Source organism: Montipora capricornis, chromosome 2 (genome assembly GCF_036669925.1).
Source record: "Montipora capricornis isolate CH-2021 chromosome 2, ASM3666992v2, whole genome shotgun sequence".
NCBI classification, from domain to species: Eukaryota; Metazoa; Cnidaria; class Anthozoa; order Scleractinia; family Acroporidae; genus Montipora; species Montipora capricornis.
Window position 1 is genome coordinate 62,005,371 of NC_090884.1, and position 25,000 is coordinate 62,030,370.

At 41.6% G+C, this 25,000-nt stretch overlaps 2 protein-coding genes and 1 non-coding gene across 4 annotated transcripts in view; 1 reads left to right on the forward strand and 2 right to left on the reverse strand.

Moving 5' to 3' along the window:
• The window catches only part of LOC138030031 (coiled-coil domain-containing protein 112-like), a 22,146-nt gene extending 12,692 nt beyond the window's left edge, over positions 1-9,454 (forward strand). Inside the window, exons 6-12 of the mRNA XM_068877892.1 lie at positions 659-808; positions 3,865-3,990; positions 4,546-4,641; positions 5,351-5,491; positions 5,961-6,056; positions 7,270-7,391; positions 7,939-9,454. Of these exons, the coding sequence (XP_068733993.1) occupies positions 659-808; positions 3,865-3,990; positions 4,546-4,641; positions 5,351-5,491; positions 5,961-6,056; positions 7,270-7,391; positions 7,939-7,972 (765 nt within the window). The 3' untranslated portion in view covers positions 7,973-9,454. The remainder of the gene's footprint in view (positions 1-658; positions 809-3,864; positions 3,991-4,545; positions 4,642-5,350; positions 5,492-5,960; positions 6,057-7,269; positions 7,392-7,938) is intronic.
• Trnaa-ggc (transfer RNA alanine (anticodon GGC)) lies at positions 4,939-5,011 on the reverse strand. Its single transcript has one exon. It is a non-coding gene; the product is annotated as a tRNA-Ala (tRNA).
• Positions 9,455-15,328: 5,874 nt separating the features above from the next.
• The window catches only part of LOC138030021 (unconventional myosin-Ie-like), a 47,158-nt gene continuing 37,486 nt past the window's right edge, over positions 15,329-25,000 (reverse strand). The window contains exons 29-33 of one of the 2 annotated variants that reach the window (XM_068877878.1): positions 23,624-23,772; positions 22,591-22,834; positions 20,110-21,918; positions 16,630-16,814; positions 15,329-15,999 (exon numbers count right to left, since the gene is read on the reverse strand). In XM_068877878.1, the coding sequence (XP_068733979.1) occupies positions 15,923-15,999; positions 16,630-16,814; positions 20,110-21,918; positions 22,591-22,834; positions 23,624-23,772 (2,464 nt within the window). In that variant the 3' untranslated portion in view covers positions 15,329-15,922. The remainder of the gene's footprint in view (positions 16,000-16,629; positions 16,815-20,109; positions 21,919-22,590; positions 22,835-23,623; positions 23,773-25,000) is intronic. The other variant, XM_068877886.1, reaches the window with a different exon arrangement.

Genomic DNA, 25,000 nt, shown 5'->3' on the forward strand with positions numbered 1-25,000 from the left:
ATGGTCAGACCACAAAACTAGGAATACTGTGAATAGTGTGTGGATTTTTTTAATGTCCCACATATTACATGTATGGACAGTTGTGAAACTTGACCAGTGGCTTATAGTCCTTTTCTGTTGTTATCTTCAATCTTTATGCACACAACCATAGAAAAGCATCAGTGGTGACATTTGGCTTATAAGATAGTAACTGACCCAGTTGTTGGAAAAAGAGTTACCTTTAAGGATAGGCTAGTGACTGACTGGTATTCATCTTGCAAGCCAAGATGGATTGAGTCACATGACATAATTTTGCTGTAGATTGCCAGACGTTTGTATCCTTGGTCTCTGTTTTGAGCATGGGTCTGTCGTTGAATATCATTTTGTCTTTTCTTCTGAGTTTCAATGTAAAAATGGCCATTGACATTCAAAGGCAGGCTGCCACCCTGAACAGATATTGAGGATTACAATCCTTTAATGATCTACATGAGTAGCAGGAAGAAGTGACGAATGTTTCAGAATAAAGATTGTTGCGCTATCAAAGGAGAGATGTAATGTGATTCCTGTTCTATCGAAGGTACCATTGGTCAACACAACCTACCTTAATTCGTAGTAATTGTTCATACCAATGTTAGGAGACCAAAGGAGAAAAAAATCCTATAATCTGTCTTACATGCAGGCCCATGACAAATTTATGCGAGCAGCGGGGACAGGAATCCCAGGCAGGAGTGCCGATGATGTGAGGCAACATGATGAATGGTATAGTGAATATTTAATCCTTAAAGACAGCAAAAAGAAAGCCATCCGAGATTGGAAGGATGAGAAACAGGTTTGTTTCTGTGAAAGTTTGTTGTGGTAATAATAATGATGATGGTGATGACGTTAATAATAATAATAAAAATACTAATAATAATAATAATAATAATAATAATAATAATAATAATAATAATAATAATAGCTATCTTTTATATCACACCGACTCAGCTGTTAAGTTATACGGAAATGAAGATCCTACCATGGGCCTAGTGCGCGCTTTTGAACAAGCTGCTGTTAAATGGTACAGGTCAATCGTGAAAGAGGCAAGAAAAATTTGCTGAAGAGCTGGGTGTCTCTCTGAATCTGTCGTACCCCAACCCGAAGTTGTATGCTGAGGAAGGCAAAGAAGTACCGAAGGAGAAGATCAAGGATAAGCTAAAGCAGAGAGTTAGAGGTCAGTACGCCGAAAAAACTCGAGGAGAGCTCTAGGTGGCAAGGAAAGCTTTTAACTTCCAGATGGGATGATGAAGACTTGAGTAGACTAGAATGTTTTGCGTGGATGGCGACCTAGCAACGTGCGCCGACTCATACGATCGCGGGTATGGTGGAGCTGTATGAGCAGATGCTACCAACAAAGGTATACTCCTATCATAAGATCGGTACCACCCCTGCAAATGACACCACCTGTAGGTTGTGTGCGAAAGGAACAGAGAGTATGGCACACGTGATCGCGGGATGTTCAGCGCTGGCTCAAAGTAAATACCTTGAGAGGCATAATGCGGCCTTAAAGGTGTTGTACTTTGAGCTTTTACGAGATCTTAAGCTGGTTGATGAGGTCCCCCCGTGGTACTCCAAGATACAACCCAAGCCATTGTAAGAATCTCAAGATGTTCAAGCTTTTTGCTATATTCCCGTCTTCGCAGAGCATAACGAGGTGAGGGCAAACCGGGTGGGTGCGAGGATAGTCAACCATCGGGAAAGATACTGAGTACCATCGAGATGAGCTGTCCGTGGGTCGAGAATCGTGGCAAGAAAGATGAAGAGAAAACACTCAAGTATGGACCGCTTCGATGGGAGCTGAAAGCACAGTACAAGGGTTATAAGATCAACCAATACAATGTGATCATAGATGTGCTGGGAGGCTGGAGTGTGGACATGGAAGAATCCCTCAGGGTGCTCCTAGGTTCTAGGTGCAGAAAAATCTTAAGGCTAATGCAGAGATCGGTCATTTCAAGTACGCTCCACATCGCTCGGACATTCAAGGAGGCTGCTGCTTAATTGACTTTAAGACGGTAGTAACCAGCTGCTAGTCTTTCTAACAAATGTTGATTAGGACGTCGTTTTTAAATTAGCTTTTTTACAGGCATACGAGCCGGTTTCAATTAATGTTATTAGGTTTCTAATATTTTGCACTTAGTATATTATAGAAAGTTATAATCCCTGAAGATGCATAGGTTACGTTAATACGCCCTATGTTCTTTAGTAAGCTCAGCATCGAAAAGTACAATACTGCTATACTAATAATGGATGTGTTGGAATGTAAGAGAATAACTAAGGTACGGAGTTAAAGCATCGAAGGAGCCCCCTCAAATCCTTTTGTGTCGCAAGAAGGGCTACATGCTTCTACATGCAAATAATGAAAGAGTTATGGGGTGAAGCAGGTTATGCCGGTGTCCTAGCGAATTTGGACCCCCCTAGATTTGGACCCCCGGCGGACTAATTCCTCTATCGGATTAAGTCCCCCTTTGCGGCTTTGGACCCCCTCATTACAGCTTATTGAACTGTTTATAAATCTTTGCGGAAAAGACCGCATCAGTTAAATTTTCAGTAAAGGTCGTTTAAAGTATTCGCGGCGGCATTTCGTAAAGTAGATGCGAATTTTAACTCCTTCCTGACAGAAGCTTAAGTCACGCACTAGGCACTCATTAAATTGTCACGTTAATTTTTTAATAATGAGAAAAAGCAAATTCAGTTAAAGTTATTTAAAGCACGCGCTGTGGCCTTTTCGTAAAGTGTTGTTTCTTTCATAGTTCTTTTTCTTCCATTTGTTTCTAAGTTTGGATGGGCGGTGCATTCACAAAGGAGGTGCCACTTTTTGAAGTAAAGCCACTTGGTTGGAAAACGCATTGTTAGACGTTTATTTGACTAAGAGGCTTCAGAAGATTTTTTTCTTTTTTTTAAGATATATCAAACTTTTTCAGTCATGAATTCTCGTATTTCAATAAGGCGAAAAAGCAAAGTTAGGCTTGAGTTTCAGTAGTAAAAAAGTAAAATAACGCTTATTTTCAGGGGGATGCAGATCCGCGAAGTGGGGTGTATATCCGCTAGCGGATCTGGACCGAGGAGTTGAAAGAAAGAGTTCAATATAAATATTCAAAAGCAGCTCTAAAAACATGTGTCTTAAGTAGACATTTAAAAGTCTCTTTGTTGGACGTTTTTCTTAGTTATACTGGTAGTGCATTCCACAAAGCAGGTGCGGCTTCTCCAAATCATCGATCACCAAGAGTTGTTTTGGTCTTTCGTGGATGCGGCTCGAGTAGTGTACCATTGGATGAGCGTAAGTTGTTAGCACCAGGTTCCATAACCATGACTAGTTCACTGAGGTATGGCGGTGAAGAATTTTAAACTAAATCCGCTGCCGTGCTGTTTCATTGGAAGCCCGTGAAGATGGAATAATATTAGAGTGATGCCGCACAGAAAACCAGTCTTGCTGCTGCATTGAAAACGCGTTGTATCTTGTTAAGCTTGCTAGCAGGCAGACCATACAACAGAAATAATACTTTACCATCTTCGCCTCATGAACACTTAAACCTATAAATACTTAATGGAGCAAAATTCTTCAATTTCTGGATTGTTAAACAAAGTTTATCTTTGGAAATCCACAATGTTAATGCTCTGCGTTTGGTAGTGGTTTTGAAGTTAATGAAACATTGGGTATCTTACCCACGAAAGTAGGAATTCAGTTTCACCAGCCTCGACGTAAAATGTCGGGGGGGGGGGGCGGAATGGGGGGACAAAGAAAGTGATTTTCCAATCGAAAGATCATCGCAGGTAACAAAGAACAATTATTGTAAAGAAACCTGAAATTCAAAGAAAAAACAATGGAATCCCGTGATTTTACCTTTGTAGACTGAGAAAGAAGCGTTAAAAGACGATGATGACGAAATTGAAGTGGAGGAAAGAAGGAAGAAGAAAAGAGAGGAACAAATTCAAAGAGAACGAGACGAAAGGATGAAACAGTTGAACGAGTGGAAGGTAAAATGAAACAAAGTTGTCGGAACTGAATCGAAACACATTGATAGGTTAGTTTGTAAGTTAACTGGTCGATGGCGTACGCTTGCGCTTGGAAGCAGAAACCTCCACCCGTAGCCATCAAGCACCTTGACTTGTGTTTGTCTTAATATTTTGTTGTATTTTTCTTTTTTTCATTTCAGTAAGAGTTAATATGTGTGATCCACTTATATTTCTTGTTTTACAGTGAACAGAAATGATTTCTCGAGTTTGACTCCGGAAAACTTGTGAAATATACATGATGTTTTCCGTAGTTACCGGCTCTCGTTTTCTAAGGTCACGGTCAAACCTTTGCACTTAAGACTAAAGGCCTGGCCAAACGCTCGCAACATTTCAACGCAACATCTTGCAACATTGTTGGGCACAACATGTTGCATACGTTTGGCCACCGTGTTGCGATATGTTGCGTGCGTTTGGCCAGTCGATTCAACACATGCCGCAACATCATGCAACAATGTTGCGTTGAATTGTTGCAAGCGTTTGGCCAGGCCTTAATGCAAGTAAAAAAATTCCGTTTAGGTTCAGAGAGAACTAGAAAAGGCCAAGATGGAGGAAACACGCCTCAGGCAAGACTTAAATAAGGCGAGAGAAAGAGAAAAAGAAGAGAAAAGAAGGGTAGGAATCATCTGTGATGTGATACTGACAAGACAAGTATTTCAAATTAAAGTTTTTAGGCACTTTCCTTTAAAAGGAGCTTTCAGGCACGATACACCTTAATGTCTTCAAACGCGAGATGATGAGATACATAGGTTTTAAAACCCCAAACAGGTCAGTATCATTGATGAATCAAGGAACGAAAGATATATGAAATGAATCATATACTGAACTGCGGACATGAAATCAAGTGAAGCTATGATCCTCGCAGTAATGAACGTAGTTTTAGCAATTGCGTAGAGAATCCTGAAAAATTCGAGACTTCAACGGGATTTGAACCCGTGTCGTCGCGATGCCAGTGCGACACTCTAACCAACTGAACTATGAAGCCACTATGTTGGGAGCTAGTCATTTGTGGTTTCAAGGATATTGAGAGGATCGTTGCAATTCTTTGCACAAACAACCCATTTGAGTTGTGCGTGGGTACTCTCCTCAATCGACGCAAATGATGCAAAGCGTAGATGTTTGCGTTCGCTATCCCCTGCACTCCGTCGTCTTATTCTACAAAGGCAACCTTCATCCGCACGTTTGCGTGCTTCAGCCTTTGTTTTATCCTTGAAGAAACAATGGAAAACTCACAGTTTTTGCTTAAAAGTTTTTTTTCTTGAAGAACGTTAACCCTAACTATAGCTACGCGTTTAAATTCAAGTTTTATGGCGTTTCTTTTTAGCTAGAAGTGAAAGCTCATGTTGAGCAGTATGCCAGACAAAGAGAGGAAGAACAAGCCATATTAAGAGCAGCACGGCAAGCGAGAGAAGAACAGAAGAAAGTGAAACTAACTACAGAGGAAGTTGCTAAAATACAAGAAAGGGCATGTAGAATTTCTTCTCTATCGATTGGGTATACGGTGGTACGTCCTTTCCGTGATACAGTCCATCACCTGGTGAAATGATCCAGATGAAAGGATGAAATGCGTACCTGCTAAACAAGTGAACATTTAATAATCTTTGCTTTTTTAAATCGTGTGAGGGATTGAAAGGGAAGTATCATCAGTTGATGGCGCTGAGGATAGAAGTCCAAATCGTAATTTAAAAGTCTTCTTATTCAATATGAACTTATTGAAAGGGGCCCTTTTGATAAGGTTTAGCATGCTTCCTGGGAGTTAGCATGTTATCGCGGGATGTGGAAGGGGTCAACTATTGATAGAAACTGCCTTTTCACATTCGAGAGTTTCTCTTTTGTTGCTGCGCCAGAGAGTGAAAACGTTTGGTCGAGGGAAACAGGAAGATCAAAAGACCTTTTAATTTTCTGCAACTGGCGTATTTATCTATCTTGCTTAGAGTCAGAAGATGTTGGACGAAAAACAGGCAAAGATGAAAGCGAAAGTGTTGGAGAAAGTAGAGAAAGAAAAAAGGCTTCAGAAATTAAAAAGCCAGGTAATAGACCTCCAAGAATTTAAGAAAAAAAGTTTAAAATATAAGTAAAGGTTTTCAAAAACAATTTGAAGTAAAAACTAACGGTAAAAACACGCGACGTTTCGACCGAACTTCGGTAATTATCAAGATAAAAGTGAAGATAAATTTTTTTGCATAAGTATAAATATAAACAGACCAGGCTTCAGCCGATATTGTGCGAGCACAACTCAGAGATCTGAGCCAGAAAATTCAAGTGACCGTCCAGCCCACGTTTGTGAGCCACAAGATCAAACGATATCTGAAACCGCGCGAAGTCAAGCGTTCTATTGTCAACCAACAATCCCTTGTTTATCAATTTAAATGAGACCTGTGTGCTACTGGTTATGTTGGTTACACGCGGCGGCATTTGCATCAACGCGTAGACGAGCACAAAATGCGTCTTTCTCCATTGGAAAACATTTCCGTGTGAAACATTCCTATGTTACCAAGAATTTTACCATCTTAAAAAAGTGCAAGAACAAGTTTGACTGTCTCATTTATGAAGTTTTTTTTTATTAATGAACTGAGACGAAGTTTCAATGTACAGGCAGACTCAATAGACCTTTTCGGCTTGTACATTTTGTTTTCCCAATACAGATCATGTGGTAATACTCAGGAGGTTTGGTCTTTTGTTTTGTTCATTAAAATGAGGGCATGCAAGCATGAATATGCCTGCATGCACTCTTTTTAATGAACAAAACAAAGGACCAAGCCTCCTGAGAATTATCACATGATCTGTATTGGGAAAACAAAATGTACAAGCCGAAAAGGTCTATTCGTGCGAAAGTTTTTTAATCACTTTTAATTATGTTATTCTTGCAGGTTTTTTAACACCCCTTTTTTGCGTTTTCACACTTCACATACTTTCACTTCTTTGTTTTATATTTATACTTATGCAAAAATTTTTGTCTTCACTTTTAGCTTGATAACGACCGAAGTTCGGTCGAAATGTCGCGTGTTTTTACCGTCAGTTTTTACTTCAAAAAGTAAAAAGTAAGACCTAATTTCTCAATTTTGTCAGTGAACACATTTAAATCTATAGTCTTGGCCGTGTCGTGTTCAGCTGTCGGGGGAAAATGCTCAAGATGACATTCGCGTGAGAAAGCGTTTCTTCTAGCACCAAAAGTAAAAGATACAAAGTAATTTTCGCGAACGGTAAACAAATGAAAACAAATGATAGTCTGTTTTTTCATAGGTCGAAGTAAACGTATCACGTGACCCATTTCGTCTTTATAAGCTCACGGCCGGTTGGGAACAGAGAAAGAAGGAGGGGCCTGGAACTAGTGGACAGGGACTGACCTTTAATATGCCACACAGGTAATTTCAGGGACTGAATGACCTTAAATATGCCACCAGGCAATTTCAACATGCGTTATCTTTTTTGAATGTCTCACTAGTTTTGAAAGGCTATCTCCTTTTTGAATTCGCGTTTCGTTCCTCACTACATACAATCGGCCAGACAACGATGTAAGAGAAATAAGGGAAAGGTCAACGAAAACGATAACAATGAATTTGTCCCCCCAGACTATTTCCATGATTTTAAGTGCACAATATTAGCTATAAATTGTTACAGGAGCTTATCAAGGGGATCCTTTCTCTCTCCCATACTTGGCTAAGGAGTAAACCCTTTCCCGAACGACTCCCTTGGGAGATTCAGCACACACCCCCCACCCCCTCCCCTGTGTTGTAAAAGCCAATCAAAACAAGGCTATCTAAGCGTTAAGGGAATTATGACACTTTTCGCGCGAAAAACCTGCTCCTAAAAATAACTTAACTCGGGAAATGACTGACTCAAGAAAACTATGCTGGAGATAGAGGCTTCCCTTGATGAGGTCCTGATTGTTGTCATTGTGTTTGTTTTTAGGGCGGTTCCCTCCTGGAGACAAGGATTGTCCTAGCGAGTGATTAAATTACAGAAATACCTGGTATTTCAGTCGGCTTTAAACCATTGTTTCTAAATGTCTTTTGAATACGAAAATCTCTTCAGAGGCTTTTGTGTTGAGCGGCAACGCTATGCTCGCAATTTTTTTCACCTCTAAGAATGTACTTGAAAAAATTACTCAATACTGATTGGCTGAGAGAAATGCAGTCTTCAGGTAACATAGTAAGGAAAGAGGTAATTCGGTGCAAAAAGAAGTAATGTACAAAGCATGCTGATTGGTCAATGAGCAAACAAAGTCGGAGATAGCCAATCAAATGCGAGCCCTGGATGGCGCAATTTGTGGGACAATGATGCGCGTGCGTTGCTTCTATTTTTTCATTTATATTATCAATAAGTAATCGCATGCTTTTTCTCGTCCAATTTTGAATAAATAAGCACTTGTGAAGCTTTTCAAGAACTACAAACTGCACTTGCCCTACGGGCTCGGTCAACTTTGTTCGTCGTTGAAAAAAATTTACTCGTGGCCCCGGTTGTTCGAAATGTGGATAGCGTTATCCACTGGATAAATCACTATCCATTGGATAACTAAATTAGTTTTGCTAGTGTTTATCCGCTGGACAGTGATTTATCCACCTTTTGAACAACCGAGGCCGGATTACTTATTCCAAATTGCACTCGAAATCATGTGATTACCCATACTAATCTTGTCCCAAACCCTACCCCACCTCTAGTTTAATAGCTTTTTTCTGCCGGTTAGATAATTGATTACCCCGGATCCAGAGGTTTTTCTTGAGCCGGGAAGCGGCGAGAACTTAAAAACTTGAAAAACCTCTGGTTACCTTGGACTTAAATCTCACTTTCATGCAGACGTCAGGATCAGGATCTGCCTCAGGCTCGGATTGGTTGATATTTTTACAAACACGCAAATCAATATGATTGGTTCGTTTGATTGGTAATACCGAGGGGACGCGTGATTGCTAAGTTGCCATTGGTTCGTTTTGTAATCATCAATTTGACGCGTTTGACAGCTGGTGTCTGCATGAGAGTGAGATTAAAGTCCAAGGTAACTAGGAGATTTTCTCTTCTCGCCAGTTCGTGACTTGTCACCGCCAGTTCGCGGCTCCCTCGCGGCTCCCTCGCGGCTCAAGAAAAACCTCTCGGACCTGGGTAATATATGATGTAAATGTTAATTTTTTTGAAGCCCTCACTTTTTACCTCAGCTGAAAGGTTCTAATGGCAAAAATCTGATAAATTTGACTATTCACCCCAAAGAAATATGACACCAAAGTCATAGATTTCTCAAGGTCTGTGCAACTTAATCATTGCATAAAACACAGATGCATTTCAATCGGCATTTCGAACTACGTCTACGTTTGCAACCTGGGCAATATTTCGTAAATGACATTGTAAAAAAAATAACTGAATAAATAAATTACTATACACTACTGTACATATCAAAAGAACCAATAAGTGAATAAAATATTTATTACTATTTAAGCTATTTTTTTAGAACCTTGGACCTCCTAAATGTGGTTAAGGGATGTTATGTTTCGCGGAGATCTTTCCTTCCTACGCTCAAGGAAATTATAACCAATCAGATAATTATTGATTGCATTCAGAGTACAAGAGGCCATTCACATGATTTCGGAATGGGTTCCGTTGAAGTTCGTACTGAACGCCAAGAAGGTGTTCCATGCACAGACTCGGATCTTTCACTACCGCACCGAAAAATCTAAGACCTATTAAAATGGTCTTCGACGACATTTTTATAATCAAGTCGCTTCGCTTCGCTCGTCTTGCAGCAGCCACGCGACAGCTGCTTGACTTTTCATGACCTATGACGCAAACATCATGAAAGGGATTACAATTTCACCGGAAGTAAGCCTGTTTTTCAGCCCAAGCGCGAATTTTTGTTTGCTTGATTGCTAATGCAAGTCAGATATCATTTGGGTTCTTGTTTCTTTTAGAGTACTGTAACGCATTAATAGATGAAAACAAGTAGCGTTTTGCATTTCTCTCCCGCTTCCCGCCCTCTTAGAACTCCTGCATCCCGCCCTTTCCTCTCCCGACTCCCGTACACCTACCGCCCCAATTCTCCTGGGCTCCCGCCCCCCTGTCCCCCTCCACCAGACTGTGACGAGTTCCATCTATTTCCATGTATTTACAGATTCCACCAACATGGCGGCTATGACGTAACGTAAAAACCACCTATAGACGAGTAACAAATTACATCAATGTTTCTTGCGATAGCATAAGCTCACCAAAAATAGAGACCGGAAGAATCAACAGATGGTGGAAGGCGGTGACAGGCACTTAAAACGAAAAAATCCGTATTTCCTCTATTCAATTTAAGGATGTTAAGGGACATCCAGTGGTCAACATCACGAATACACGCTTCAATCTTGGTTATTGCCAGGTCGACCCCGGAGGATTAAAAGAGATAAATTTGCGTGTCATCGGAGATGAAAGCCCATGCCGTGATCATGTAAAATATCAGCATGAGAGGCTGTATAAAAAAACGGGGCGTAGCGTCCATATACGTAAGCCCGTGCGTACATCTCAAATCCGGGAATCCTTTTTCCGTGGAGGCATTAATTTTTTAAAGTCGTTATAAAATCGGGCCAAATTTTTTTTAATTTCAAGTAAACTGGTGTCTCTGTGTGTGAGTATTTCCAGTACTGTAGTGTATTGGGACCCAGATTCCCCCTTAGTAGCGCATCTAACGCCTGGATGTTGTTGTTAAGGACCACGAGTCGTATATGCGGAATAAAGCTATCATTTAAGGTTCAGTCCGTTGTAATCCTTCGTTATTTACCGACTAGATCGGGCACAACAAGTACCTTTTCATTAACCTATACAGGCCTGGCCAAACCAATCCAACATCATCCAACATTGTGGAACCAAAATCTAGACAGAATCCTTAGAAAACAAACTCTAGCCATGTTGGCGTTTTAAAGTTCCTTTTAAAATTATCAATAGTCATTCTCTCTGATGAAAGCAAGAGGACGGCCGTTCCAGAATCTGGGAACTGCAAGAGCAAACTCGCGGTCTCCAAAGATCTTGCACCAGGTGTGAGGAACCTTGAGAAGACCCAGGGCGTCACTGCGTAGGGAGTAGAGTCCCGGGGTCTTGACTCGCAAAAGATCCTGCAGATACCTTGGCGTTATGCCCCTGAGAGCTTGGAACACAAGAAGGGCTATCTGTTCGAAGAGAGGTTGCTCAAGCTTTCGTCGCTCAGATATTCAAGACTTTGCTTGTTCATCATTCTGTAGCTTAAACGGACGTTGCATCGCGCGAAACAGATGCAACGAATAAACTATCAACATGGATACCGAAAACCGCAGCGCAACACTGTTGAATGTGTGATGAATGCATCACTGTTGTTAACACCTTAGAACAAAAGAAACGTGAATGTTGAATACAATGTTTTATGGAAATCAAACTTCGTTCAACAACTTCCAACATCATGCAACATAGTGGCCAAACGAGTGCAACATGTCCGATTCAACAATGTTGGATGATGTTGCACTAACATGTTGGACCCGTTTGGCTAGGCCTTAACGGCAAGAAACGTAATAGTGGACAAAGAAAAAGAAAAGCTGTACCCATCGAAGCCCGCACACAGTGTCAGTTTTATCAGCAGTCTCCCAGTTCCCGGTTATTTTTTAAGGAAATGTTATGATGATGATGTTATAGAGTGTTTCCACGTGACGGCACGGCGACCATGTTGGTGTCTTTAAACAAGGGACTGCAGCCATGTTGGTGTCCCCAACTAATTCTCCGATAATTGAGCTCTATTGTCATTCAAACTTCTTTTGTTTCGGTGGAAAAACAAGGTTACTGATCTCGTGAGTGAAAACACACTATAATAGAGTTTGCGACGTCTTGCCCTTTGTTTGTACTGTAAACCCCCTGTTTGTGTTGTAGCTTGCTGCAGGAAAAAAAAACCGGATATGGCATTTTCGAGACCCTAAATGTCAAAATTGTCTGGGGGAGCTTGCCACCAGGCGCCTCTGGTCTGGAGCGCCTATGGCGCTGAAAACATTTTTCGAGTGCGTACACCTTCAAAATCTCACGCTACGCCCCTGAAAAAGAAAATGATGGCTCCAAGGACGGAACCTTGTAATGTTTAAAAGACGAGCAGCACTGTTTTATCGGGGTTTAAAAACACTCGGCTACGCCGATAAAACCCGATAAAACACGTGCTGCGAGTTTTTTGAATGACTTTAAAAACATTCCACAAAAAGCGTGTCCCTCTGGACTGAGAACAATGGTTCAAATTGTGAGAGGATTTTATTAGCATATCAGAAAACAAGCTATGCCTTATTAGTATTCTTTACTGTAAAGAATACTAATGAAGAGTGTTTTATCAGGATATAAAGATCATGCACGTGACATTTTATCGGTGTTTTGATAGGCTGTTAGGCTCATGAAATATGAATGAGTTTTTGAAATGTCTGATAAGTACGATATAAACCACTCAAGTACGTCATTTCTGCTACCAAATCTGATGGACAGTCTACTGAGTAAAATTCGATGATGCATTGTGTCAAATTCTAAGAGCAGGAGTATGACTGACTGTTGATTATCCGATGCTGAAAGGACGTCGTTGTATACTCTAACAGGGGCGGTGTCCGTTCGTAGTGTAAATGGGAATCCAAAGATCAAGCGAAGACCGCAACCAGACTACTGAGCTGGACGTCCTAGGGTCTGCAGGTCCCGGCCGGATACTCTCTCTGATGTGCCGACCACAAAAGCGGAAGAAATAGAGAGATCACGTTTACGGCAAACGTCGGACTAAAATTTGCGTTTTGCCAAAAATGGAAGTAACTCGTTTGATATGAGCTAATTTCTTGCGTGTTAGCAGCAGGTATCAAGTAACTTTTCAATAGAGACTAGTTAGAATAACTAAATTTCTGGCCAGTTGGAATAATGTTAAGAGAAGTGTCAGTTAATGTCGTAAGAGACTAGTTAGAATAACCAATGTCGTAATGCCTTTACGACAAGCAGCAGCCCACCGCTTCACGTTTGCCGTTTCACGTAAACGACAGTTTGAATTTCACAAGATCGTATCGCTCTGCGCTTCTGTTTACGACTCCGACTACGTCGATAGTGAAAACCAGCCTTAAGAAAGAAAGACGACGACGACGACGGCTAAGGAAGACAAGAACTGCTTTATTGTTGACATCGCTATCCCTTGAGATTCAAGACTCAAGAAAAGGTTGAAAAATACCAAGACCTGAAGAGAGAAATTATGAGAATGTGGAATTTGAAAAATGCTCAGGTAATACCTATAATTGTTGGCGCCGTTGGTGGAGTAACAAGAAAATTAGGCGACTGGGTTGGGAAACTGGGCATTACACTCCGAACAGCATTCCTACAAAGGACTGCACTATTAAGGAATAGCAAGGATTCTGAGAAAAGTGCTCGATACATAATCGAAGGAGAAGTGTTCGTGTGGAATCCTTGGTCGTAGGTTATGAGCCGCTTCCTCGGGGTTTTATAGCGGCAAAATCAACCTGTGAAGGTGGAATATAATGACAGTTCATTCCAAAGCTATGGAACCAACCGCGAAAACGTCCGGTCACCAAACGAGTTACGCGGGGTCGAGCTTTCCGTGTGATACCATTATTGTTTCGTCTAAGATTATACCGGCTAGACGGTAGTGTCGTAATGAGATCGACAAGGTAGTGTGGGGCGTTTCCACGCAGTACATCATAGCCGAACAGCAAAAGCTTGAAAACGATGTGTTGCTAACAGGCAGCCAATGGAGATCCCGCAAAAGAGGCTGGAGTGATATGACAGTGCTTCGGTTCAATAAAAAATAATGGTGCGCATACATTCTGCACGCGTTGGAGCTTTTGGAGTTGATAGTGTAGAACACCAAATACAAGACCATTTCCATAGTCCAGTCTGCTTGTGACAAAGGAGTGGACTAATGACTAAGTGGATTCTCTTGGATAGCCCGTCTTATATGAATAGTTTATTAACAAGAAATGCTGATGTACATAGTAAGGAAAGCAGACATGAGGGTTTTAATTTACTTTGTCCACGTTTTAAGAGGGAAACAGAGGGAGGGCGTTCTTTTTCAGTATCAACCACGAGATTTTGGAATTCCTTTCCAAGAGATATTAAGTCGAGATCTTCACTTTTAAGTTTCAGTAAAGCTTTAACTGGTTTTTTTTACTGATAGGTACCAGAACACTGAACATTTTAAGATAAACTAATTTTCCTATACTTATTTGTATATTATTATATTATACCTTTTTAGACTGTTTTAGATATATTTATATTTAATTGTAGGAGGGCCACAAGTTTATCAGCCTTAGCTGTTACGTGCTCACCCTCGTAAAATAAAGTTGGTTGTTGTTGTTGACAAGTATTTTCTAATGCGCCATATGTTATACATGTAATAAAACGCTGTGCAACAAAGTTTGGTGATGTGATCGATCATGCTAAGGTTGATATCAAACCAAACTTTTAAATTCCTGACGCATGTCACGGGATGAACTTCTACATGTCCAACTTGTAATACAATTTACGCGAACATTGGCAAGTTGTCGTTTCGTACCAACAACTCGGTTTCGGGGGAGTCAGGATGGCTTAGTGGTTATCAACCATCCCTTCCACCTCTGCCACCCGGGTTCAACTCTCGGCCCCGAGATGGTATGTGGGCTTAGTGTCAACCTGACTCCGAGGGTTTTTCTCCGGGTACTCCGGTTTTCCTCCCTCAGCAAAATCGACTCCCGGCCTATTCCATCTGGTTGTGGTGCTGTGCTCTGACGTCATACATGGGTCGTGTTCAGGGGCCGAGCGCCTAGCCGGGAGCACAGCTCCTTCGATCCGACCTCGTTGAGCCGCGACCTTAGCAATTTAGTCTACGACTGCGAGTAAAGGTGTTTAGCAGGTCAGGCATTATTATTAGTATTATTATTATCGTCATTGAAATTAAGTTTATCGTGTATCATCCAATCCCGCTCTGCCCCTGCGGGGCTCGGAAAAATACTACGCAACTCGCAAAATATCCGCGCGTATTAGGTTAACATTTTCTCGGAACCTTGTTTTCAGTTATAACGCTGGCCGCAACTTACTACACGGCCTGAGGAAACAACGTTGCTCTTTCTCTTCAGCGAACGAGTCAGAGTGAGCTGTTCCTTATTCCATTCTAGTCACTTGCTATGTAATTTTAAAATGATGAGACTGGAATAAGGAAAAGCTTTGACATATACGCTGAAGAGAAAGAAAAAATGCCAAATGTTCCAAACCCAGAAGAGAGGAGGGAGAGGTGTCACAAAATTCTTTTTGAAAAGGAACGCACATATCAAAAGGGATAAACACTCAAGCATGGTGTTTTTCGTAGGATAAGGAGCCGTTTCTTAAATAAAACTAGTTTATTGTTGTCAGTCATTTGAACATAATCCAGTCTAAAGATCAGGGATAATTGTCATTCTCGCAATGCTACGCTATATCACTGAACATTAAAAGGAGACCTATTTAAGGATAAGACATTTACTCGCTATGATACAATTACAACTGAATAGTCTTAGTGGTATAACTGTGTACTTTTTTTTTTTCATGATACTGACTTCGTTTAGTCCGTCATACTTTGAAAAGCTTTAAATTTGATCTTACAATAATTTTTTTAAAGATATTTGAAAGAAAACTGTACGAGGAAAAACTTGCATACAACAATTCGACTGTGCCATAGATGTTTGATTCCCGTGTTCAATATTATTCCAGAGTAATCAACCCAATGCTAAAACAACAAGTTAATTAAACAGAAAAGCAATTCCATCAGTTTTAAGGACTCAAATTTTCATACACAACATTTCAATCTCACTTCACCGCAAACCCTAACTTCACTTTTCCACGAGACCACCTGGTTTAAAGCACTTTTGACCAAAATTGTTAGACACTCGTACATATTTACAAAGTCAAGGGTAGAGAAGTAAACATTTTGATTTTGTTAGATCTTTTCGATGTAATTACTGGGAAACAGACCCTCGCGGCCCCGCAGCTTGCCCGTCCACCATCCCGATGGATCTGAAAAAGAAAACGACAATGTCACGAGGAACACAAAACAAAGAGACGACGGCCGCATTTCCATTAAAAGCGGTTCTTGAAGATTCTTTCAGGCGTCCACCGTATGCACCTTCTTTTCCCCATTATTCAGTAACCCAATATTATACTGGCGTCAGTTGATCACGAAGTATGGGTACTGGAAGCCATTTACTTTTAATAAAGCATCTCCCTTTGTCATCAACCAATTGGCTGCCAAAGGAGCAAAAATCCATGTTGAACCCAACACTATCCAACTGATGAAGCACATGCTATCACATTCATGGTAACAATTGATAAGCCTTAAAAATAACAAAAGTGGATTGAAACGCTGTCCTTCGCACCGGCTTAATTCAGAGAGTTTCCCTTTTCCTTGTCCATTGAAGAGGGGGAGAGAGGGAAAAAGAGAAACTGCCTGGGTTTAAAGCAATTAACGCCACAATAGACCTACAGTCAAACAGTCGTGCAACGGTAACTCAATTACTGGTGAATCTCTTAAATGCCAGGAATTTTACCTGGCATCAGTTGAAAACAATGACATGTTTAATTAAATATCTTGAGCGTTCCTTCCTGTAGATAAATAGAAACTAAACCAGCACGTGGCGGTTTTTTTACCTTCTTTGATAATTTCAATAATCTCATCCGGTTGGAAGCTCAATTCGTCGACATCCGTTGCGTCATACGGATAAATTGTTTTGCAGCGGGGGAGGGTAGGGACAGGTTTTGGTTTCAACTTGGGTTTTCCTGGAGCAGGAGGACCTTTTGAAAGCCACTTCTTCTTGGAGTTAATTCTCTCTATGCTATGAGGCAGAATAAAATGGTTGACAACAACTATGATGCACAGTAAAAATCAATTATAAATTATTAAAGCCCTCTCAATGGGATCGAGCGGTCGCTTGGCCGAGTGCAACACACCGCCGGCATAAAACATTTAAGTTGCCATGGGATAAGCCCTGCATCGACAGGTCGAAAACTCTTTAGTAAGTTTTGCAACGAAGGGTGCCTAATATACTGCAACGCGCCTTACCGTGGCCACCGAACAAACTTTCACATTCAACAATTACGTGTAAATACGTCAACTAAACAACCCATGCAACGATGTTCAACCAGGAGCCCATCACCCGGAGCGTGCAACTTACCTATTTTCGTGCAACGGCGTTTTCACCAGTAAGGTTATTTTTAGATTGAATTTCCCGCTAATGAGACTCCCACAGGAGCCCGATGACCAATTACAAGAAATTAAGCTGACGTCATAGGATCACCGAACCGGAACTGCCTTTGTTTTTTGACCTAATTCGCGGGAAGGGCTAGTGTAAAAATAAACCTACCATTGAAAACGCCGTTTCACAGACGCTGTATGGAAGTTGCACGCTCCAGATGGGCTCCTGGTTCAACTTACAATTGTGCGAACTTTGCAAGGAGGCGTGACTGTCAATCAAATTCACACATCCTGATTGGCGGACAATTTGTAAAAAACTTTGTTAGGTGGCCACGGTAAGGCGCGTCGCACTGTATTTGGCGTTTAAACAACATCAAACATTATACTTAATGTATGGTCCCGAGGGAAACAGTTAGTTTTGTTTTCCCGAGAGTCCTGATGTTTCCCGAGACGAAATCGAGGGAAACATCAGAACTCGAGGGAAAAGAAAACTAACTAGTTCCCGAGGGACCAGACATTAAGTGCTTTGTTATATATTCAGACTTTTCCTTCAACAATCGCAGCAAAACATCCGGAGCGGGCAACAATTGCGGAATTATATCCCGGTCGGGATACATTTGAATTTGATAAGGGGCGCGTGACCAAGAGTCAACCAATCACAGTGCTCGTTTTGAGTGAAAGGTAGGTATATAACAACGTTTGATGTTGTTGAAACGCCAAATATTTCTCGTTTCGCCCCTGATCAAAATAAAATGTATCCCGACCGGGATACAATTCCGCAGTTGCTGCCCGCTCCGGATGTTTTGCTGCGATTGTTGAAGGAAAAGTCTGAATATATAACAAAGCACTTAATGTCTGGTCCCTCGGGAACTAGTTGGTTTCCTTTTCCTTCGAGTCATAATGTTTCCCTCGATTTCGTCTCGGGAAACATCAGGACTCTCGGGAAAACAAACCTAACTGTCACAAGAACAAAAGAAATGTTTTAAGTCGTTTGATCGAATGTTTGATGGCCTTCAAATTTTATCAAACTCGACCAAACAGCACCAAACAAGGTGGCCAAACAGTAAAACGGTTGTTCACCATATGGGATGCAGGGATGGCGCAGTGGTGAGAGCACTCGCCTCCCACCAATGTGGCCCGGATTCGATTCCTCGACTCGGCGTCATATGTGGGTTGAGTTTGTTGGTTCTCTACTCTACACCGATAGGTTTTTCTCCGGGTACTCCGATTTCCGCTCTCCTCAAAAACCAACATTTGACTTGATTTGCGTTGATTGCTAATTTCACTTTACAGTGTCCCCAATTAGTGCTCCAGCGCGAAATCGACTAGAAACTTAAATAAAGTTCCTTTCCTTTCCTTTCCTTTCACCAAACACAGTTTGATATTGTTTAAAAGCCAAACATTTCCCGTTTGGCCACGCCCTTAAACGCCTGATCTATCACTTCTACGATGGAAAAAAGACGATAGAGCAAAAGTAAAAGAGTATTTGAAACACGTTAACCAACAAAATAATACATTCCTTAACTAAACTCACTTAAAAAGCACAGAACATAGACAACACAAAGTGCACTCAGACTGAGTATGTTTCAGAATGTTAGGGGTTATGTGCGATTTACAGTTATAACTGAAATATTCCGAAGCTAAACCGAGAAGGATCGACAGTGATTGACGCTTCCACAACCTGATCAAAAGGCACCCTAAGAGTCAAGTCATTCGTGTAATCTAGAGGTGACATATTCTGGGCAGTGTTGTTCGACGGAAGGCACGAAAGGATTGATTTTGGGACAATAGCCATGATTAACTTACTCGCTTTTAGAACAAAGGACAATCAAATATGTAACAATAGGAACCTGGTTACTGACCCGATTTCAAACCATGCAATTTGAAACACTCAAAAGAATGTGCGCATTTAAAATTTTAAAACAATATTGGCGTTTCAAGAAAACAAGATAGGGTAATTACTTGTTTCAATTTATAATTCGTATGTTTATGACCTCGTTTTAATTATGTAAAGAATTTAGCAGCTTCAAGTTTGTATCTTCTTCCAGAACAACAATCGCCTTCAATTAATTTACCTTATTTCCAATTTTATGTACCACCTTGAAAATTTTAAGATTGTTTAAAACTAATACAATACAATACATACTTAATTGACCGCTCCCCATGGGGGCTTTTCAGGGCCAATGAAACAATCAACGTAACGACAGAATACAACAACAACTCAAGTGAAGCTATGATCCTCGCAGTTATGAACGCAATTTTTGCAATTGCGTTAAGAAGCCTGAAAAATTCAGGACTTCAACGGGGTTTGAACCCGTGACCTCGCGATACCGGTGCGACGCTCTAAACTTACTGAGCTATGAAGTCACTAACGTTGGGAGCTGGTCATTTGTGGGTTCTAATGTTCCCGTGAGGAATGAATCAACGATGAAATGATATATGAAATGGATCATATATGAACTGCGGATATGAAAAGAAGTGAAGCTATGATCCTCGCAGTTACGAACTCAATTTTTGCAATTGCGTTAAGAAGCCTGAAAATTTCAGGCTTTCAACGGGGTTTGAACCCGTGACTTCGCGATACCGGTATCGCGAGATCACGGGTTCAAACCCCGTTGAAGTCCTGAATTTTTCAGGCTTCTTTACGCAATTGCAAAAATTGCGTTCATATAACTGGGAGGATCATAGCTTCACTTTATTTCATATCCGCAGTGCATATATGATCCATTTCATACAACAACAACTGTTAAGGATCCCAACTGGCCGGAGGCAAACCAGTGGGCTATTTACAAGTGCAGCCGAGAAGTTGAACCAGGGACTACCAGGGTCAAATTCAACGAGTGGTCAGAAGGAGTCCTGAACCCGGGAACTCCGGATCTCAAGGCAAGCGTACTAACCACTGGGCCACACCGCCTCATAACTAAACGTTTTCTCACCTAGCAGGTTTTTGGTGGTATACACCTTGCTCAGTTGAAACATTCACCACACCATGCCATTGGCTTAAGTTCACATAATCGTACTGCTCATCATCCGTATCATCAAAATCGCTATCACTGCTGTCATAACCATCACAGCCGTTTTCTTGCTGAGCTGCATCGTAACCTTGATCCCCTCCCTGGTCTTGATTGATTTCCGTGTTGTTAAAACCATTTCCCTCGGTTATCACGGGGTTGTATGTTTCATTGTCATGGTGGCCGTTAGAATTATTGTACAACATGTGCTGCTGGGCTGCTGCGGAGTTGTATTGTGAATTCTGCTGAGAAGCCACCGTAGAGTGGTATACTCCATTCTGTTGGGCTGATGTGAAGCTGCAGGGCGTACTGTGCTGTGATGCGACCGCAGAATGGTGTCCTCCATTCTGTTGGCTTGCTGTGTATGAAGCCGGATTTTGCTCGGTTGGTGTTGCTGACTGATGGTATGATCCATACTGCTGACTAGAAGAATGACTGTATGTAACCTTCTGCTGCAGAGCCGCCATGTTGTAAGGAGAGATCTGCGTGGTTGTTGCCGGCGAAGGATGGCGAGTCGAATTTTGCTGTCTTGCAAAACGACTGTACGTGCCATTATGTTGGCTTGAATAACAGTGTATTCCATCGGGTTTGGTCGCAGAATTACCGCATTGCACATTCTGCCAAGATGACAAGTACTCATATGCGTGACCCTGTTGGGTTGAGGGATGTTTGTACGATGGATTCTGCTGGAATGTAGCACGACTGTGCGTGCCATCTTGAAGGTTTGTTGCTGTACTATAAGTGTGTGCAGCATTTAAAACAGCAGAGTTATTAATGTATGCAACATTCTGCTGGGATGTGGCAGAATTGTATGCTGTTGGCATGTTGAAATGCTGTGGTTTCATTTCTTCATATCCGTTATGATGTTCAGACTTAACCTGGTCATATCCAGCTGTACATGTTGTACTCTTCCCTTGCTTCCCTGATCTGTGATTCGGTTGATCTGGTAGGTGGTGGTGCGACCTTGAAACGTAGCCTGTGCACTGGGCTGGGGGAATATTCAACTTATTTCTGTTGTAATCTAATGGCTTCATTGTCTCATAGCCGTCCATTATCTTCTGCATAGCCCTTGCTTTTTCTTGGTTACTGGCACGACTGCATGATGCTCGGTAAGAAGCATTTTTGCTTTGTTGGTCTCTTGCATTTACTATGGCCTGTTGCGAAGTATAAGGTCTATGCGAGCTCTGAGATGGACTCTTTCTATCGGAACCTGTAGTACTGTATCCAAGTTCTTCTTGCCTTAAGGAATGACGGCCATTCCCAGGTATTCCTCCCAGATGGTTTCTTACATCTTCCAATGGACTATCCGTAGAACTGTAAACATTTTCATCTGGCAAAGCAAAGGTCACAGAGCGAGGGCGGCGCACACTTTTATGTCCACTCTGCTCAAACTGATTGTCTGTTTCCCAAAAACTTGCGCTGCTGACAGAGCGCGGTCGCATGACTGTCTTGTCCCTCTTTTGCCTACCTGGAGCTACATTGTCGTCTTCGAAACACACTGATCGCCCGCCATCGTTGGCCAGACGTCTGATAGATCCATCGGTTTTCCTGTACTGGCCATAACTTCCATAGTCAAGCTGATGCATATGCCGTGCATACTGTCGAGTTCCATTGCCAGACTGTACTGATGCCACATTTTGGATCTGTTGCGAGTCAAGTCCATGGCGTCCGTTGGGAACTGGATAAGTAGCTCGAGTGCCTCGAGTGCGGATGGGTGGATTCATGCGGTTAAATCTGTTTATGGTTTAAATACAAGCGTTATGGTGTTACACTGGTAGTTAAAAAATAACAGACGATTACAATACTTTAACTGCTAAGGTGAAGAGTGCTTTGACAATAAATTGAGGAAGGGTTAATTTATTTCTTCAGCACTAAGAGAAGTACCCTTATTAGCAGATTTAACATGCATTTTCACTCAATTAAGAACTTTAAGACGCGAGGTTATCAAGACATGGCATTAGTGTCCATTAGAACAGCCTTTTTTCACCTTTAAAAAGCATAAAGATGTTAACTTGGAAAACAATTAAAACGGCCTTTCCTTTTCGCCTTTTTCGAAAAACGTTGTTTAGAGAACTATTTTTTCAGATTTCTTATCTGTGCTGATCATTTGGAAATTCCTGCTAAGACGATTCCTCTTCTTCTTATGCTTGAGAGTTTTTTAATCAGGTGTAGACACACAAAACTCCAGAGACACAAACACAGCACAGTACATAAAGCACAAGACAGAAGATTACACCATTCTCAGCCTTAAGTTATTCGCCTGAACTAAACCAGGACAGACTTGCTAGTGACGGGCGAAAAGAGACGTTAGTAGGTGCAGTGCTTCTCTAGATTGCGTCCCATAAATGGAAGCACCGTAAGGGCCATTTCACGTAACAAATTTGGAGAAATGAACTCTAAACTCACCCGCACACTCCAGATTCAGGTGTTCTCATAAATGCTTGATCAGCCATGTTGACATGGGCAGGAGTTCGAGCCAAGTGCTGTGCACCAGAACGAGGCAATGATGGCTGTTTGTGTGACGCAGCAAAGCGATTGACACTGGACGCACGGCGACGCCACTGATCGGCTGCTTGTTGTTGATTTGGAGCACCTGGGGCAGCCCTACGAGGTTTGCTTGATGACGATTTGGAGATCTTCGTACCAGGCCCTGACAAACAACAACGAAAAAATGTTTACCCTTACTGTCATTAATCGCTAACCTAATATCCCCCTTTACCTTAACCAGAAGGTCGAACGGAAGGAGGGGGGGGGGGGGGAAACACTTGGAGAAGGACTGACGTGACGAAAAAGGATCAGGATCTAAACTTTTTCAATCCCCTTCTCCTTTACAACTGACAGGTTTGAACGACGGCAAGTGCAACACTTTAGTTTAGACGACAAAGTGAGCAATCAAACACCCCTTCATTCTCTATCTTGAGTTCGACGACGATCCCACCGATGCACCCCGGCAATCAGCGCACACGTCACTCACCACGTAATAAATACACTCTTTCCAAAAGCCGGATGACATTCGATGTACAACTCTATGATAAAATTATTTCAACTACATGTTTCTGTACTTTCACGACTCGGCCTGTCGTCTTGTTGTTTGAAGTTAAAGTTGGGCGGTCTTTATCACAAAGCAAGGCTGAAACGAACACTTTCACCCAGATTTGCAGGGATTGCTGTGTGACCCTCTGTCCAAAGATTTCGAGTTAACACAGTGATGACAAAATTACCAATTGAGTGTCAAGTCATGCCTTATCACAAAAGCCAACGTGATCAAAGTGGTCATTGTTAAAGCTGACAAATTAAGGACCGTGATATGCTGGTCACCCAGCAACACTGCTCAAGCGAATCAGCTCTTTGTGCACCCAAATCAGTTGTACACGGTTACAGCGTACTATCTCCTGGTTTGATTCTGTGATCTAAACTTGAAAAAAGAAAACAGACATACTAGTGTCCTTTGGAAGACCACGACCGATGGATACGTTGAGTGTTTTTCCAGAAGGCTTGAGCAAAGGAAAATCCGAGTCACCAGATGTGAAATTAAGGATGCGTGTTCCACCTCCGCCCCAACCTTCCTTTTTCACTGCCACTGTAATGCTACAAGCAAAACAAATACTGAGTGATTACCCATGGGCCAACGACTATAAACGTAAAAAACAACACAAAAAGCAAACAAGTTGCTCTTCCAGTTTAAAAGCCCGGGCAAACGGCTTAAACATCCGCTCGATTTGTTAAACGATGTTGACTTCTGGGGAGGGCAATCGGTTTTACAATATTGATACAAAGCTTCACGAGAGGCCTGGTATTCAGTCCCAGGCTGCAGCCGCGATTGTTACTATGGACACGGACACGTATACGTCATTGAAAGACAAATTAAGTGCGCACGCGCATACCCAACAATAGGGAACTTACGCAAGGACGACGACGACGTCGCCAAAGAGAACGTAGTGTATAAAAATATTTTTTCCCGTTATTGCAATAATTTCGTTTTTACCCCAAGTCGTTTGGAATAGAAAGTGGCATGAACGGTGTTGTTGTTTTGGAAGAAAATTAAAAATGTTTTGTCAGGTTCTCACGTTTTCTACACAACTTCAAATCTGGTCAATTCAGGACGAGGTCGGCAAAGAAATGTATCAAAATGTAAAACGCAGGTATAGGGTGTGCTGAGCCTTTGTTTTTGACCGTTAAGCACATTGTTTTGTGACGTTCTCGTTGCCGTCGTGCCGTAAGCTCCCTAATAGTTGAAAGAGGGGGCAAACAGCTTCAATTTCATTGAACATTCGCACTAACAAAAGAAATGTTGAATGGTTGTTGAAGAAAAGTTTAGACGTTTTAAACTCATTCAACATCAATTCAACTTCAATTCAACTTCCATTCAAGGTGATTCAAACGGTTTCAACATCGCTCTTTAACAAAAGCGAACGGATATTGAAGCAAATGCTGAAGCAGTTTGCCAGGGACTTTTAAGGAAAGACGACGTCTACGGCTACGACAACGACAACGCCAACGACACGAATACCCGTGCATTTCTTGCCGTACTCCACAAAACAACAACGAGAAGGCAACAAATTTTAGGTTTTGACGACAACGTGAGCATACAACAATGGAGCATTTGAATTCCCTATTCTAATGACAGAACGTGGTTGGATTAGTGTAGAAAGGAAGAAGTTGGGCAGCCTGTGAAAAGTAAAACGTTATCTGTCCTTTTATTTTTTACAATTAACGAATACGTCACTTGTAAAAGAAAAAGACCATCACAACCAGGGAGACAATTCACGAGCGAACCAATGATAAATACTCAAAGTGTTAAAGTGAATGGTCATTT